At 37.5% G+C, this 18,027-nt stretch overlaps 1 protein-coding gene across 1 annotated transcript in view; it reads left to right on the top strand.

The window, feature by feature from the left end:
• Window positions 1-17,972, top strand: part of itpk1a (inositol-tetrakisphosphate 1-kinase a) — a 32,052-nt gene extending 14,080 nt beyond the window's left edge. The window contains exons 4-11 of the mRNA XM_017682830.2: window positions 3,461-3,586; window positions 4,935-5,052; window positions 7,324-7,422; window positions 8,340-8,380; window positions 11,381-11,546; window positions 13,096-13,163; window positions 13,334-13,496; window positions 15,886-17,972. Of these exons, the coding sequence (XP_017538319.1) occupies window positions 3,461-3,586; window positions 4,935-5,052; window positions 7,324-7,422; window positions 8,340-8,380; window positions 11,381-11,546; window positions 13,096-13,163; window positions 13,334-13,496; window positions 15,886-16,178 (1,074 nt within the window). The 3' untranslated portion in view covers window positions 16,179-17,972. The remainder of the gene's footprint in view (window positions 1-3,460; window positions 3,587-4,934; window positions 5,053-7,323; window positions 7,423-8,339; window positions 8,381-11,380; window positions 11,547-13,095; window positions 13,164-13,333; window positions 13,497-15,885) is intronic.
• Window positions 17,973-18,027: the final 55 nt, after the last annotated feature.

The following is an 18,027-nucleotide window of genomic DNA, read 5'->3' as shown; positions in this document are numbered from 1 at the left end:
TGTTCCAGAATCTGATTGGATTTATTCTATTTACCCTCTGATGCCTGATCTAGCATGTTCTGCTGATATCAGCCTGGTGCAAATACATTGTATTTCTAGAAATAATGAAAATAAAAACCTAAAGATATTACCAAAGCCTTTACTCTAACTTTTGCCAATCATTTAAATGTGAACATTTGCATAAAATTGTTTGTTGGCATCCTAATAGTAGTGAAAATGAAATCGTGAGGTCATGAGGTCAAAAGACCGTATTACTACCTTACTACTAGTTATTAGTTATTTCACACAAATGGCAAAGAATTAAATGGGTCATCAGTAATGAATTACTCCTCAACCGTGCCTGACTTGTTTCCCACATCTAATATCAGTGAAGCCATTTACCATCTATCTGTATTGCACAAGCCAAGTAAATGATGTCCTCCTCAAGGGACTTTTTTGAAAATACAGGGCAATGTTTGCTGTAAACCTCTGTGTTTACACTTTGGATGTAAAGATAACCTGTTCCTGATCATTCAGCAAGAGAATCACATGCTGGTTCTGATTTTCAGGAAGAACTGGCTGGTTAAGTTGGGGAGAGGAATGGGGGATTTGCAAACTGCAACAACAAATAGGCCCTGTTGACATGTTAGAAGCAGTGAACATCATTAAAAATGTTGTGGAGCAGTTCTTAAATATTACACCAACCCCCGCAGATCCACCAGGCTTCCTAAGAACACAGCTGGCATGTGTATCAGCTGAAGCACTTAAACAGAAGCTGGACAGTCCTGACGTGTCCCAGTGTATGCTCTCGGGTAGAGGCACGTGTGTGTCTAAAACAAACAGAAGGGTGATCTGAATGTGCTTTCCATTTACCTACTTTCTTTTGTAGCTCATGACACATTCGTGTTATTAGAATATTTACAGCCTCTCAGACTGCAGCCTCCTGAGAATTGTATACAAATACCCCCTCTGGCCCACAGCGTGGTGGGTCCCTCGATCTAAATTCTGCTTGTATTTGTTTTTGCTCTTCAAAGGATGACCTGTGAATGGGTCAGTCTATACTAAATGACGTACAAAGCCTTCCCCCTCTCCCTTGCCATGTCCATAAGCTCCTGCCTTCTGCCAAGAACCAACCTCTGGATTGTTCCAAAGAAAATAGTTGCATGTCCCATGGGGCCAGTCCCAGAGGAACTATGACTACAATTTATGCTCAGCTCTCACCCTCCATTTTTTTAAAAGATATAAAGATATAACACACCTGCTTAAAATACACAGCTCCAGGCAGAAGCCAAGTTTATTCCTCTAGGCTAGTGATCGTCAACTCTGGCACAGTTTAATGATTTTCCTGCCCTAACACATCTGATTCATCAGTTAATCACCAGGTGTAGTAGGTGTGTTTGAACAGGACAGTCACCAAACTAGGCTGAGTTCCAGACCTCTAGAAGAGGAATAAGTGACCTCTGCTGCAGGGGATTCTTTATTTGTGTTTTATATGACCTGCTCTGGAGAAAAAAAATTAGCTTTAGTTGTTTCTAAACATAATTTTGTATAATTGTAGACATTTTTAAATGCAGAAAAATGTACGATATAATTTTCCTTGTCACACTAACCTCCCATCTGAATAGCACCAAGAATATACCATGAGTCAGTTATAACCAAAAACAGAAAATGGAGCTGAAAACAGAGAAAATTTCCAAATTTACTTCATTTATCATGTCATATCCAAGGCTTGTTTGTTCATCTAATTTTTCCATCTGCAATTAATTGTCCCAAGTATTTGAACCACCTTAAGTCTTGCGGTCTGACAGTCACAGAACTCATCATGTACTTTGTTAGATGAAAGCTCTCCTGACAGACAGATGACCCTGGGCACTGGCCCCAATGGCCTGATCAGTAATTTATCCCTGACTGTATGTGATAAAGCTAATGCATCAATGTTTCCGACTTACGTTAGAGAAAAAATGAAGCTATATTACGAGTCAGCGGTTTTTAAAGTGTGCACACAGATCAATGCAGTATGTTGTTTCATATCATGAAAGTGATGCTAACTAGCAAGCAATATAGCTAATTAGCAAAATTAGACTCTTTAGAGTGTCCAAAATGTCAAAAAAATGTAATTAAATAGTTAAATGCAGTTATTATAATGGTTCCAGCTGTCTGTTTAGCAGGTGAAAAATAGATAGCTACATTAAGTTCTACAGTAAGTTCTGTTTGTTCTCATACGGGTGAGTTTTTGTTTTTGAATATAGGTAGAAAAATGTCTTTGGACGTTCTGTAAAGGACCATCAAAGAATGAATGGTTCTAGCACAATCCATTATTACACGTGGCTAATGTTTCATTTAGTAGTTCACTAGAGGGTGCTGTGAGTATTAGAACTTGCAAGTAACTCATTTAGTTTTAGCTGCTTTAGCTGTTTTAGTAACGGATTTAGGTAGGTTAGCTGTATCTGCTACGCTACAGTATAGTTTGGGAATGGCTGCTGATTTCACAAAGCAGTGATGCTACTTGTTACATTAAGCAACACGTAGCTTATAGGTAGTAGCTAGTAGGTAAATGAGATGGCATTTTAGATGTGACCTGTGTAATGCCACACATTTTTAAAATGGCATGCTTGTTCTTTCTGTTCAGGGACACAACACACATTAGATGAGTTCTGTGACTGTCTAGTAGATTAGTTTAGCACCATGAAACAAATAGTTCATTTAAGAACACTGTTCTCTTAAAACTGGAATTCCATTGATTTTTCAGAATTTCAGCATAATTAAATGATTTAGATGTAATTCAAAGTGGTTTGATGGGAAATACTCGGTTCAAAGTATTTAATGGTACTACAAGCTACATTTACAGAAATTTATTTTACCATCACTGACACATATAGGTTCACTGGTCATTTTAGCTAGTAAATATAACATTGTAGACACTGCGACCCCTGGTTCCTATCACCACCAATGGAATGAAAGAGTATGTTTCTCTGCAATTAACCATTTCAAGTAAAACCACTCAGAATGACTTTCATTCCATTGAACAATGCAGAACATTTGAATAATTTTAATTGACAATGAATAAAAAGTGAATGTCAACCTACCCTCCCACTGGTGTATCTGTTTAATTCTTTGTAAGTCTATGAATGTAGGCGTAAGCAAGCTTTAGACTATCAGAATCAGAATACTTTATTGATCCTTGAGGGAAATTGATTTTTTTTCTTTTTCAGAATCAGAATACTATCTATAATATGCATCAGGCATCTAGTGAAGTATTGTAGTTCCATAGAACATAAGCTATTTTCTGTGAAAAGAGTTTAATATAAACTGTTTGCTATACGCATGCTACAGTCCACTACAGGTCAAGATAAAAAAATGATCTAGGGGGTGTTTTAACAGAAAATCTATTTTCGCAATTCATCGTCGAAGTTTGTCATGGGAGTTTTCCTAAAGGATTACCACTGAAATATGACCTCTTGACCCCGTTGTCCTCAACCAGCTGGACCTCAGCCAACCGCTGGAACAGCAGGGCCCCCTGGACGCTATCATCCACAAGCTGACTGACCACATTGTGGAAGCAGACCAGAATGTCACAGAGGCCTTAAGGCTTGTGCAGAGTGTGCAGGTAACTACATCCATGAACTGTTGAGATTAAGTACACAGTATGTCCAAAAGTTTGTAGACACATGCTCACCTAACATTTCTTCTGAAGTCAAAGGTATTAATACAGAGTCCTTCTTTGCTGCAGAAACAACCTGTCCACAAATTGAATTGTTTAGGCCTCTCTGAGGTAATCTGTAAGGACTGTAGCACTTTAGAATAATCTGAATGATCTACTGAATCACGGACTAATATTTGCATATTTGTAAGAGTAATCAAAGGGATTTTGAAAGGAATTAGAGATATCAGAAAAATAAACGAACAGAGTGACTGAGTGACTTCTTAATTGTTACTGGTTTCATGTAGCCAAACTCTATTTTCCTCTGTATCCCAAAGTTAACAATGCAGACCTAAAAATGTCAATGCAGTAGTATTAACATGAGGATATAATTTTCATGAGAAATGAGACAAATCCTTTCAACACCAGCCAAGAAAAACTGTAACAAAGAAGACTGAGTGCACTTTTGGCATCTTATAAAAACACTGTCCCTGCAAATCCCAAATTATTAATTTCTAGAACTCCTAGGACTCTAGGACTTATTTCCCATGATTGTTTTTCGCATTTTACATCAATGAAGAACTAAAAGTTTGTCCAAAAGTTTGTAGACACCTGCTCAGTGTATGTTTCTTCAGAAATCAAGAGTATTAATAATTATGATGATGTTGGATTAGTTTTGGATCACAAACTCCACTCCAGCTCATCCCAAAGTCATTAAATGGAGCTTGGGGCAGTCATGGGCTGGAGGTTAGGGAACCAGCCTCGTGACCGGAAGGTCGCCGGTTTGATTCCCAGAGCCGACAGCACATGACTGAGTTTTCATTGAGCAAGGCACCTAACTCCCGGGCGCTGCGCATTGGACTGCCCACTGCTCTGGGCAAGTGTGCTCACTGCTCCCTAGTGTGTGTGTGCTCATGTATGTGGTGTTTCACTTCACGGATGGGATAAATGCAGAGGTGAAATTTCCCCGTTGTTGGACTAATAAGGGTCACCTAATCTTAATCTTCCTCTGCTCCACAGCCCAATGCTTGGGGGTTATACACCTCTAGTTGACACTTGGTATTGGACATGGTGACCAAAGAGTCCCATTCTACTGGCAATGCTTTTATCCAAGCAGTAGGTGCATAATTGAATGTGTGTATCAGCAGTGGCTGCACCTAAAATTGTTGACAGCATAATTAGATAAAGTGTCTGTTAAGGACAAAAATGTCCTCTGCCTATTACTTTATTATTATTATCATTTTCATTTGTAAGTACATTTTTGTTTCTTTAATTGATTACTTACTATGCACCTGTGTTTTCCACATTTGTTCAGGAATACATTGATGCCCATCCAGAGACTGTGATTTTAGACCCACTTCCTGCCATTCGTACACTGCTTGACCGTTTCAAGTCTTACAAGCTAATCCACAAATTAGAGGAGAGCATGAAGGGTATGTATTTGTGTTACTGACTCATAATGTTTGACTGCTTTTCGTGACATGCATTTATTAGCATTCTGGTAAACCTAGCACATTGGAATCATGCTGGCAGGCTGCATGTAATTACATTAGCAAATGAGTCAATGTTGCAGTTAAACGTTTTATAATTATTTAAGTTTTTAAAACCCATTTAATCATTGCCATAGTAAGCTTGGAACATTACTGGAATGTATTAGCATGTGCTTCTTCAGTAGTCCTTTGAGCCCCTGATATGATCCAGTCTGGGGGATTGTGTATTTGGTCTTTCCGTTGGGTGAGGATAAGGCTTACGGGGGGCTTATAGCCCAAAGTTGCTGAGTTGTTCATTCTTTGTGCCACTCGCGATGTGCATTCATGGACAACAGAGAGGTCAGGAGGCCTGTGTGTTAGCCACATCCCCACCATATCACCAGCTGGAACAGTGGCGTAGTGCCTAAGGAATTCCACCGTGTGTTCACCTGTTTATAATGTAATGTTGGTCTTGTAGTAAATATTCTAGAATAAAGTACATTAACCGATTAGAGTACTGTTGAGTTTTACACGTGGAGGTGGGTCAATGTCAGTTGTGTGATTATTTGGTTTTGTGTACATTTTGAACATTTTATTGTCTTCTCACACCTTTTTGATAGGAGGGCTTTTATGTCTTCTCAGAGCAGGCTAAGCCTGTCCATGTGAGATTTTTGACAGCGTGTTGTTAAGATTGTCCAGTGTAGCAATGGTTGCTAGAAAAGAATGCATTTGTTGGCATTGATAGGTAAATTCCATAAATGCTGTTTGAAAAGAGACATGGCAGAGTTGTCTGTCTCTGGCATAGAGGTATGTGCCAAATGTCACTCATGGGGTAGAGTGAGGTTAACAGCTTTGGCTGCGGCCTCTAATAGAGGAAAGAACTGTGTTTAGAATTCCAAGGCACTGACTCTTTTTTGGGCTCCCTCACCAGGCAACCACTTCCATGGCTATTAGTTTATGAAACAACACAGTAAGGGATCCTGGGAAAAAGAAGATAACACCACTAATGTACCCACTGTATCCCACAGTCTGCATTTACATTGTTATTTAAGGCCCACTCACTTGCCTGCTCTGTGTGCTTTTTTGAGATTATGTCATTATCTGCATGGGCAATCACTGACTGGTTTTGGGTTCTTAAAAACAGGCTCTTTTTCCACAAGTTGATCTGTAAAGCTCCTCCGTGATTAGAGGTATGATAGGCAGTGCTGCAAACGTCATGTATTTAGACGCAATGCAAACAATACTGCTAGTATATGATAACAGTGTTTGGTTTGACTGAACTACTGAAGACGAAGACTAATCCCTTTAAGGCTACACACATCCTTCAATCTTAAGGAAATAAAAGGCTCATCTCTTCCTTCCCCATACATCACCATAAATAAATTATTCATCAATAAAGCATCTGATGCTTCTAGATATTAAACATAAGCTAGTTCAGTCATTAAGGACACATCAGAATCAGATAATCATTTGCCTACTTTTTTTCAAAGAAGAGGTGAAAACTGTTTAATTAGCAAAACAGGAAAGACATTTGCATCCAAGAGGCCATTACTGACCTCAAGCTTGTTTTCTTTTATGATTTAATTGTTTATATAAACTGCTACAGATCAGAATGAAGATGAAAGCCTACACATGCAGTTTAGCTCGAAAGGTTACCATGGATCCAGCAGTAATATTGTCCTTTAGAGGCCACTATAACATGCCAAATATTAGGTGATAATACATAATGGTGTATAGTGTGGCATTTTATCCACACATTGAGATATCCAAATAATCATTTTCAGATGTGTCTATATCTCTGTCTATATGAGAAAGAAAGAAAGAAAGAAAGAAAGAAAGAAAGAAAGAAAGAAGGAAAGAAGGAAAGAAAGAAGGAACAGGGAAGGGCTGTAAAATGTGACCCGTGTTTGTGTGTATGTGTGTTACACTTTGCTACTTCAAAACGCGAGTGTCCTAGAGGACATGACTGAAAAGACAGAGATAGTGTGACTCTATTGCTAACTAGGCAAACTGCTCTAGCTAATGTTTTATAGATCCTGAAACTGTGAACATTTATTCTTTGACAAACTAATGTTAGCACATTGTCCACTGAGGAGAAAATGCCTTGTGTAAGATGACGAGTCCTCATCGGCATCCAGGGTTATACCAGTTATAAACCTTAGGGTTTAATTATATTCAGTCAAATTATTATAAAGTGATAACTGTGCCGTCTGTCTGTCTTTCTGTGGTGGACAGATGACCGGATTTGCTCTCCTTCATTCATGGGGCTCAGCAGTGAGTGTGGCCTGGACATGCTGGAGCAGCTTCATAAGAATGGCATAACATTCCCCTTCAGTAAGCACATCTGTTTCACATCTGTGAAAATTGCTATTGGTTATTTTTATTTTTTGTCCTGTTAGAGTGGACAACAGTTGTTACATTTTGAGAGAAGATTACAGGAAAACAAGAATATTGTCTTTAACATAATATACAATACAACAAATCATGAACTATCAATATTAAGGAACATGAACTAAAAAGGTAAAAAATGCTCAATTTTAATTTCAGGCTGTTAGCCAGTTGCAATGCCCTCAGTAGCCTAACATTATACCACTGTTGTCGGAGCAAAACCTTGTATCTCCAAAATGGTAACTTCACAGGCAAAGGAAAAAACTTACTTTTAATGTAAGTCAGTGGAACCAGACATTTTGGGCCATTTCTTTTGGCCCATTCATCATGAAATTCACACATAAGGTAAAGGGCAACAGACATTTTCCAATAATGATAAAAACTTAAAAATGGAGATAGAAGGTTTTGTTCCGACAGCAGCAATATGTTAGTATAGGTTAAAGGAGAATAAAACACAAAAAGCATATGTGAGGGGGAAGTACTTCAGAGAAAGAAGCAAGCTTTCAGTTCAGTAAGATTGCTGACATTACATCAGCCTAATGCTTAACATCAGGTATAAATTGTATAGGCTAAAATGGCCTTAGTTAAGCTTTAAATTGCTGTTTTAATAGTTAGTAGTTTTAATGTTTTAATAGATTAAGATGGTCTCAGTTTGGTTTTAAATTGGTTTTAATAGGTATTAGTTTTTATAGGTTTTAAAAGGTTAAATGTCGTTAGTGTGACAAGTAATATTGTTAAAGAAATCATTTTTTTAAACAGCGGCCTGAACAAAACAAAGTTGTGTTCCTAGATCTGACATAAAGTTCCCCTCCTTGTATTCTCTGTGCTGATAAATTTTTGTGCTGCTTTCTGTTTTTTTGCAGTCTGTAAAACTCAGGTAGCACATGGCACTAACTCTCATGAGGTAAGAGTGCATTTGGAGAGCACAGCATTGTTGTGTGGCTCATTTCCTTTCCTTGTTAATCATCAAACTTGCATTATGTAATTAAGTGCATTTTCTTTTTGTCGTATGACTCTTGCTGTTAACTCTGAACCAGTCCCTCAGAACACACCGTGACTCACATCAGCTGATTGTGATCTCCAGTGTATAGTGATCTGTCATGTTTATCACAGTGAGGAATGTACACTGTACATCAATAGTTTGGGGACACCAAGCTTTCCAATGGTGTTAATGCAAATGCACATTTTTTAAATCATCAGTTGATTTTAATGTTAAGGTGTGCACTAGCGAAACAGAGTAAATGTGAACAGGTTTATCCAGATTATCAGAAAACAGTGCCACATGATTAACAGTATTTGTGATAGTCTTGGGACTTATGCCAAAACCACACTTTTTTGTCCATGATGTATCACCACTCATCAGCTCACAAACCTTTAGAGTAAGTAAACCACTTTGGTGCCAAAAGAGACATTGTAAAGGAAGAGGAAACTGGTTGGTTCACTGGTTGAAAAATGAATGGCAAAGCTCGTGACGCTACACATGACATCTGTTAACTAGGGAAAAAAATCAATGGGCTTTGCTGGGTGAGCTGCAAGCAGGAAAAGTTTGCTGTCGTAGTCAAGAAATGCCTATTTATGTGTGTTTTTGTGACAAACACTACAAACTATGCAATTTTTGTCAAATTTTACCAACTGTTTCAAATATGCTTTGAAATGTTAGTATGGCTTTCAGTTTGATGTTTATAGGTCTCACTTCATTCAAAGAGTCAGATCTTGTATGACTGGAAATAACTGGAATGTGTCACCAAGATAGTTGCACAGAGGACAGATTTTTGTTTAAGGACTACATGGAGTAAGACTAAAAAAATCTAGCGAAAAGATGTCAACTCAAGTCGTGATTTACTTTGCAGGACTTACTGCACAGGAGAAATACACATATACAGAGCCCTACACACAGGCACAGTTGTTTGCAGTAGTTGTGAAATGAAATTCAGTGGCTATAAACAATCTTAACAATATGACTGACCATTGTGTGATAACAAGCAGGATAATGTACCATCTAACACTCCCATACAACCACATCAGAAGAGCTAAAGTTTTGCAAACTTACACAGGAGAGCTTAAAATCATTTGCGCCTTAATTTTATGTTCAATCACACATCTTTACTTTCCGCTCAACCAGAAACATTTGTGTCTTGTTGTAGAACGTTCATTTTTAGTGTTCACAACCTCCTAAACGTCTGATATTATTGTTTTCAATGGAGCTCAAGTCTGTTTTGGGTGAGCTAAACTCTTCCTAGCTCCCTCTAATTTGAACACTGGTGTAATGGAAGGTTTTGGTAGCCTTTGTGAACAACATAACTTGAATATGAGACCAGAGTTAAACTCACATTCATTATTTAATTCAGTCCAACTGCTAGTTCACCATATGTTTGTGACTGGCTGCATTTAAAACATTATGCAAAAAGTAGTTTCATTATTATTATATGCCAGAGGCGTGGACATGACACTAATGCACCGATCAGGATAAAGGATGAAGAATCTGTAAAAGAACAAAACACACAGAATGTGCATTGAATTAAAATGTAGGAAGAGGAATGTAGACGAATGTTAAAGTAATTTTTTTTCTCACAAATATATTGGAAAATGATTTTTAGTAAGAGTATAAAGTATCCTCTATTAAAATGACTTAACAAGTACAGTTTATTTAAAAAAGTAACTTAAATCTGCATCATGTGAGTTTTTGTTCAAATTGAAAGAAGTAGCCTTACAGAATCAGAGGAGCACACATTAAAATATGGTGTGCAAGCACTGCTGTGAGTTGTCCTGTAAAACCAGAAATGAGACTTTAAAGCTCATTGGGTTTTTCCTTCGGATGTAATTCGTCTTTACATATTAACATCACTTGCACAGGCTCAGACAGAATGTCCATCTTGATGATTAGATCTCAAATGCAAAATCAGCATTATTCTAATGTAGATACAATGACAATAGTAGATAATTCACTTACATCCTTGGTCAACATGTCCTTCGCTAAATTTCTCTTTGAATACTCTTTCATCGTGCTCGCAATTATCAGATTGATCTGCTCAGTTAAGGGATCTGAAGTAGAACCCACATTACAAAATGTCTCCAACAGAGAGATCTCCAAATCCCCAAAACTTAAATGACTATTTGTTAAACATATCATGCACAGTTTGGATGCAGTATTTGAATTCGTACACCATGCGTTATAGAGGGAGCAGAGAGCCATTTGAGATTCAGCCCTAGCATATAAAATGGGACATAGCTTGAGGCTAAAGTGGAATATGAAAAGAAAAAAATGTACAGTTGCACAGTATCTGTTCAGCTTGTCCAGCAGTGAAAGATCACATTTGTGGGAGGAGCACAAATAGGTTAGTTGACCATTAACAGTGTGAAAATATACATTTCAAAAAGAGGGAGGTGTACTCAAACTTTTGACAGTGTACATAGATGATAAATATCATAGAACTTTACTAACAGTCAAGACAGCTTTTCGCTGTCCTGTGCCATAATGAATCGTCCTTCTTAAAAGCGTTGTCTCCCAGTGTAGACACTGTTAGATGTATAAGATTAATGTGTTACTCTTCTCTGATGGAATGATTGTGTAGGTGAGGTTTTATGACTGTGTACACAGAAATTTTACTGGGCTCATAAAGCAGGACTGAATTCTTATTGGTCTCTCCTGAAAAGCTTTAGCTTAAAGATCTATAGACGGGCCAGTTATCTCAGTGATGTGGAAAGAGGCTTCACCACACCTTAGAAAACATACAACTCAATGCCATGTCTGTAGGACATTCTTTTCATATGAGTACACCTAATGCTCACCTCCATGTTGAATTCTTAATCTGTAGCTGTAATCTTTTGCTTAGTTAATGTGCAACCTGAGGATGTGTCTTAGCTCATGTAGCTGGATGTGTTTCTGTGGGTCTTTGCCCTGTAGATGGCCATCATCTTCAGTGAGGAGGACCTGAAGGACATCAGGCCTCCGTGTGTCCTCCAGAGTTTTATCAACCACAATGCTGTGCTTTACAAGGTCTTTGTAGTGGGAGAGGCCTACAGTGTGGTAGAGCGGCCCTCCATTAGGAACTTCCCCTCTGGACCCACAGGTTAGTCCGCCCACTGGTCACAAACAAGAATGCATTACTCTTACAAATCATAGCAGCATTCCACAGCTAACTGGGCCCTGATAAAAAAAAAAAACGTCTTAATCGCTTAGCCACTATCAAAGATATGTTAAAGTAGTTGTGGTCTGATTGTCTCAACCACATTTGAATTCGATGTGAAACATGATTTATAGAATAGATATACCTGGATTTAAAGTTGAGTTGTTTGAGCTACAGTCAGAGCCTTTGTAAAATACTTCTCAGCCATGTTCAGAGCAAAATGCTTGTTAAAACTAATAGATTGGTTTGAATATGATTGGCTGAGCCACATTCCGAGCCTATATACTTGATGTAAATTGGATAGTTCCAATTCTAAAATCTCTTTGGCTCAGCTGCATTCAAATGTATGCATAGCATTACAAATGTACATCTATGACTGACTTGGCAATGAAATTTTGATTACAGTACCAAGTCACTTAAAGTCATTGTGCTAATGGAATAATCTTTAACTATAATCCTGTTCACGTGGACCTCCAAGTGTACTGATAAAGTGATAAAGTTTGAATGTCATCCATCCTTTGATGGTTGAGTCTTTACTGTAATCATATAGGTCACCATTCTGTGCTATAGAGGCTGAAGGAAATAACATAGGGGGTCTCCCTCAATTGTGACATGCATTTCAAAGCATGTGCGTGCAGTACGAATGGATCACTGGGCACTAACAACCCCAGTAAAAGCATTTCATTGGGTGGCATGTATGCATTTAGACAAGATTTAAGAGGATTTAGTCTCATTTGGCTAGTTTTAGCATCTAAAGTCATGTACATCTCCTTATAAAGATACTTTATCTGAAGTTGTTTATGAAGTACTCCTTTGTTTAAAGGAAACTGAAATCATGGGCAAAGTGAGATTGGCACTAATGGCTCTTTTGAACTACTCCACTCGATGCTAATAGCCTCTTACTTATCTGTAAACCTGTTCATTTCTCTTCCCCACTGTCAGCTCATGTTAGTGCTAATATTTAGACCTGGAGTCTTGGCTTAGGGTAGAGGGGAGCGGTTTGTTTTGTGTTATACACAGCATGTAGTAAGGCATGCAACTGGTCTGTTTACATGCCAGCATAGTTTGGTTAGTTGTGCCCCCCACTGGCCAGTTAAATGTTCTGCTGCCTAATGGTAGACATCATGGTAATACAATGACAATACAAGTTACAATATTTTGATGTAAAACAATGGATTCATAACAAATTGTGACATACAGTATTAGCAGTACAGGAATGATCGTATACAGCATATTCATTATATTATTATGGTATGTCTTTTATGATAAATTGGTGACATGCATTAGTGGCAGTATATTAATAACACTATAATGGAATGAGTAATGCTTTTGGAATTAAGTGTCGTACTGATGGTCTGTAAATGAATGAAGCAGAAAATGAATGCACGGATAAAACACAGTAATTTGAATATATGGTATTATAATTGTTATTTAGACTGCTATACAATTCCTATTAATAACTTTAACTTAATTTTTTTTTCCCCTCATTCAGACCAAAGAGCCATATCCTTCAATAGCCATCATGTGTCCAAGCCTGAGTCTTCATCAGACTTGACCTCTGTAAGTCACCTATTATTGTTTTTTATAATCTGCTTTTTCTATTATTTCTCTTAATGACCATTCTGATAGACGTGTTCTTATTGCTAATGCAAAGTGCATTATGAGGTACACAAATGTTCCCCACAGTCTCAGATCCATTTGACCTGTCATTATTGGTTTGCATTCATTAGCGAGACAACTTGGAGGGACAGTGCAGGACACCAAATGATGACGTCATTCAGATGATTTCCAGGTGTTTGAGACAGACGCTTGGTGTATCTCTGTTTGGGATCGATGTCATCATCAACAACCAAACAGGCCAGCATGCTGTAATTGACATAAATGCTTTTCCAGGTAGGTTGTATTTCTTTAGGATAAAAAAATTTATATATTCAAATGATTAAAATTAGTAAAAATATTATTAATAGTTTTAGTAATTTATGGAAAATATTGGATTTTATCATATTTATGTTGTCACCATTTTAGAAAAGCAATAAGTCACTTGAGGTTGTGCGTTGCACTGAGTTTATCATGGGTTAGGGAGTTTTACTCCTGCTTCGTGTTGTACCTAGTAACACACTTACCCCGGATAAAACCACTGTAATGTACAGCCTGAGTGCATTGCAACAAAGTGATAAAACTATTAAAAACACTCACAAATATTTACACATCATATTGTTTTAATTAAGAATACACTTGGTTCATATTTAACATGTTAAGCTATTGCAAACACACAAAGAAAGCATGCTTATTAGTATTAAAAACATTTCGAAAAGTTTGGTGTCCAACATAAACATTTGATAGGCTCCTGTAATTCTCCTGTAGAGGAGTGTATTACTCTTAGCAGTCCAGTTGCAATTCTGCCTCTAAACCACATGTTGTCAGTATAGAGTAAGAGGAGTAGTTTTGTATATCAGAATCAGAATCAGAATCCTTTATTGATCCCAGAGGGAAATTGCAGTTATTACAGCTGCAACCATTTATGCAAAAGAATAAACACTACAAGAAGAGAAATTTGAGATGTACACATTTAAATTCTTATAAATACAGTAAAGTCGCAGTGACTGTGATAATAAATATGAAACATACTGTATAAAGCAGTTCAAATTATTGCACCTCTTAGTTATTGCACACATAATTATTATTATTACACATATGAACAATACAGTTCATAATATATCAATATCATAATAGTATCAGAAAAAAAACGTATGCTATATATTCAGAGAGTTATTTTGGTATTATATTTAGAAAATGTTTGCTTACATATTTTTTTATCTTGAAGTGATAGACGTTCTGTCTTAAACACCAGGGCTTCCTATATTAGGAGTGAACAGGTCTGCAGTTCCCTCTGCGAGAACATTCAGTTCATTTCAGAGGGAAGCATAACATTATCTTTAGGGAAAATATTCAGATTCAGCTCCTGTAGCTACACACATAGCACAGCTGTGTTTGTCACCTTGTGTTACATACTCAAAAGCCATCAGACCGCCTTCTCCCTTGTTGCTATGGAGATGATGTGTATGCAGTAAGGCATGAGAGTCTCTCAGTGGAGTAACCACCAGGTCCCATGATAGCACAGGAGACATATCATATTTGCTCTCACTCATCTTTATTCTGTCTATTGTTTTATTAAAGGTCCATTTCTTGATGATGACAATACGACACTCCCTTTATCTCAGTTTATTCCCTTAAAGTGTAGAGTTATGGTTCAGTAATTCAGCAGTTAATCCATATTTTATATTTGTCTTGTATGTTTTTACCCTGGAGTCTGATAATAATGTTTTTTGTGGATTTAAGTACCAAAAAATGTTACAATTGATTTTTACATCACCATTTTACCAGCTTTACCAGCCTCAAAATAGGTTGTTTTTGCAGCTTAGTTTCCATATGTGGTTTGTGGAGTGTCTGGTAAATTTTGGAACTTATTATATAATATACATCAACAAAATCTGGAAGGAATAGTGAAGGTGAATAGAGAACTGTCATCAGCTATTAGCTGTGATGTTGGTGTACCTCAGGGATCAGTTTTGGGGCTGCTTTTTTCCATCTTTACATAAATGGTTTGCCCAATTTTAGGGAACATCAATAGTATGGAGTCCAATAGCTACCACCTTTACAGCTGTATAAAAATAGTAACTTATTAAGCTGGGTTAACTTAAATTTCTAGACATTTGTCTTCTGTTTAAGAAGCTGCAATGTTTGCTTTCATTAAGCAGAAAACAACTGAAAATGGGTCAGTGAGGAGATGTTCTGAAATGTATGAGGAAAACGTCCTTCAGATGTCCTTCAGATACAAATAAAGGGATTGCACCACATTTGCTTCTTTTTCAGCTGATTTAAAATAATGGCTAAAGAACAATCAAGAATGTCATCATGTATATCATTTCAGCAGCTGGCATTGCACTTTATTTTATTTTACCTTTATTTTTCTTATATTGCTGTACATATCATTCATATTTTATGTAATTCTTTTTACACATTTGCACAAAATAAGCCAAATTGGCTAAACTGGCACATTTACAAATTATTGTTAATATGTTAATATTACTCTAAATTGAATAATCTAAGCAATGCTAAAAACTTTTATTTCAAAGAATCACCTCAGTTTTTCACGTTATAGGTCTTTAAGGCTTATTATTGAATTATTCAGTAACTACTATGAAACTAATACTCATATTAATATTAGTTATATGGTTATGAGAGTGAGCGACTGAAGTGTATATATGGCCTTGTCTACTAGGTTACGAGGGAGTTCCAGAATTCTTCGATAACCTGCTGACTCACCTCACCAGTGTCCTGCAAGGCCCTGTACCTGCCGGACCCCTGAGAGCGAATGGAGTATCCCAGAGCTTGTCTCCGGTCTGTGGAGTGCCCCGCAGCATACTGGCAAATGAGGGAGGCGGCTGGGTGATAGACAGCGAAGGAATAAAGAAAGGCTCCCTCCAGGGCTTGAGCTGCTGCAATGCTGACCTAACCAAGAACTACCAGCAACACTGCAGGGCCACGCTAGCAACTGAGGCTTCTTCACAGTGACCCTATGCTCCGCTCCAGTGAATTAGCCTATTCAATCGCTCCTAACAAATCAATCACACCCTTCTCCAAGCTGAGCAGGTCTTGTGGCAATATATGATCAGTAATGCATAGATTATGACCAAAGATGTACTGATTTTTTCATTGTTGTTGTTCTAAGTTTGAAAAGTTGCAATCAGCATCTTATGTATCAATGTGATTTGGTTTGGTCTGTTTTAATGCATTTTGCACTGGACGATCTATATGATAGTGCCTTATGGATGAGTGGTAAAACATTTCTACACTGGTGATTATAAGGAAAATAAGGGGATGTGTAATGTACTGCTAAGTACAAAACTACATGATCCTGCTGGTGGCAAGTGAAGTATGATGGCACAAGGAGTACTCAGACTTCTGCTCTTTTTTCTTTCCTGGCAAAATGAAAAGAAAATTTTGAGGCTGTTTATTGCCTACAACTCCCAGCATTCCTGCACCTGCACAGCAATAAATAGCCATGCAAAGTGAGACACAGCACAGAATGTGTAGGCAATGGAGTATATTCTGATGTAGAACATATGCTCTATACTGTGCATAAGGACTTACACATTGGGAAATAGCAATAGGCGGGTGCTTGATATGAGGTAAAAATCTCAAGACTACCTTAGCAGTGGTTCTCAAACTGGACTTCAGGCACTGTCAGTTTGAGAACCACTGCATAAATTAATACTTCAATGTTTTTCCACCTCATCTCTGTCTGCTATGTTTATTGGATAGTCAGTTAGCATAGACTTCTGAAGTTGTGTATCATTTTGTAGACACCATTATGCCCATATTAGAAACTCTGGGTCTAAGTGAACTTCGCTAAGGGAGGAATGAATAATGTTTTTGAAAATTGACACAAAAAAGTTCCGAACCAGTTAACGCGTTTAATACGTTTTGTCCTAGATGCATTTTTCCCGAGAATGTACCTGGATCACATCGGTCCCTGGTCAGTCGTATGCAAAAGCATCCTTGAACAAATTACATGTTTTTGTTTTATTTTATGCACATTTACGGTTTATTGCTGAATTGAACATAAACAATACAATGTGGCCTGTGCAAATGTTATGGCACATTTTATGCTTTATCTTTCATTTATTCCACCATATGTGAAACTCAGCAAATAAATAAAATTGTACATGCCTGTACATGCTAAAGGCGAGCTACCACTCCTGCACACTGGCATGGTGTTGCATGGACGTAAGTTGAATAGTAAACATAAACACTAATAAACAACAGCATACTATAGATTACTATAGTTAAAGGAACTTAAATACCACATTTAATGAAGCTTCCTAGTTGTGTCTGGGGCATTTTTGTGATGTTGCCTATTTTATAATATTAGTTTAATGTGTAGCAGTGTTAGCATCGATGTAGCATTAGTCATATTTTGGCTTCTTAATTACCTCATACTTCAGAAGATCCAGTGACATTAAGTGGAAAAAACTACATACAGAAAATATATGAGGGTTCGAACATTTTTGATTACCATAAAGCACGATAGCAGCGATTTTCATAAATGCTTCCCCCGCTTAGTGAAATCAGCTGAGGCCTGGAGTTCCTAATATGTGCATAACTTGACTACACAATGACAACACACCTTTACAAGTCTATGGACATTACAGTCCTTGTACGTAGGGAAACTGTTGTCTCAGAGAAGCCAGTGGGCAGCTATTATGATTGTGTCAACAGTTCACTTGTCATTACATACAGGGAAACATTCTGAAATGATTGTCTGTGGTAATGCAGACAGAACAACAGAGGTGCAGCAGATAGAGATAGTTGGAAAAAGTAGAGTATTCTTTTAAGGGTCTTCCACATACTGTAGGAACGT

This window comes from Pygocentrus nattereri, chromosome 4 (genome assembly GCF_015220715.1).
Source record: "Pygocentrus nattereri isolate fPygNat1 chromosome 4, fPygNat1.pri, whole genome shotgun sequence".
In the NCBI taxonomy this organism is placed as follows: domain Eukaryota; kingdom Metazoa; phylum Chordata; class Actinopteri; order Characiformes; family Serrasalmidae; genus Pygocentrus; species Pygocentrus nattereri.
This window is presented reverse-complemented; position numbering and strand designations above follow the sequence as displayed.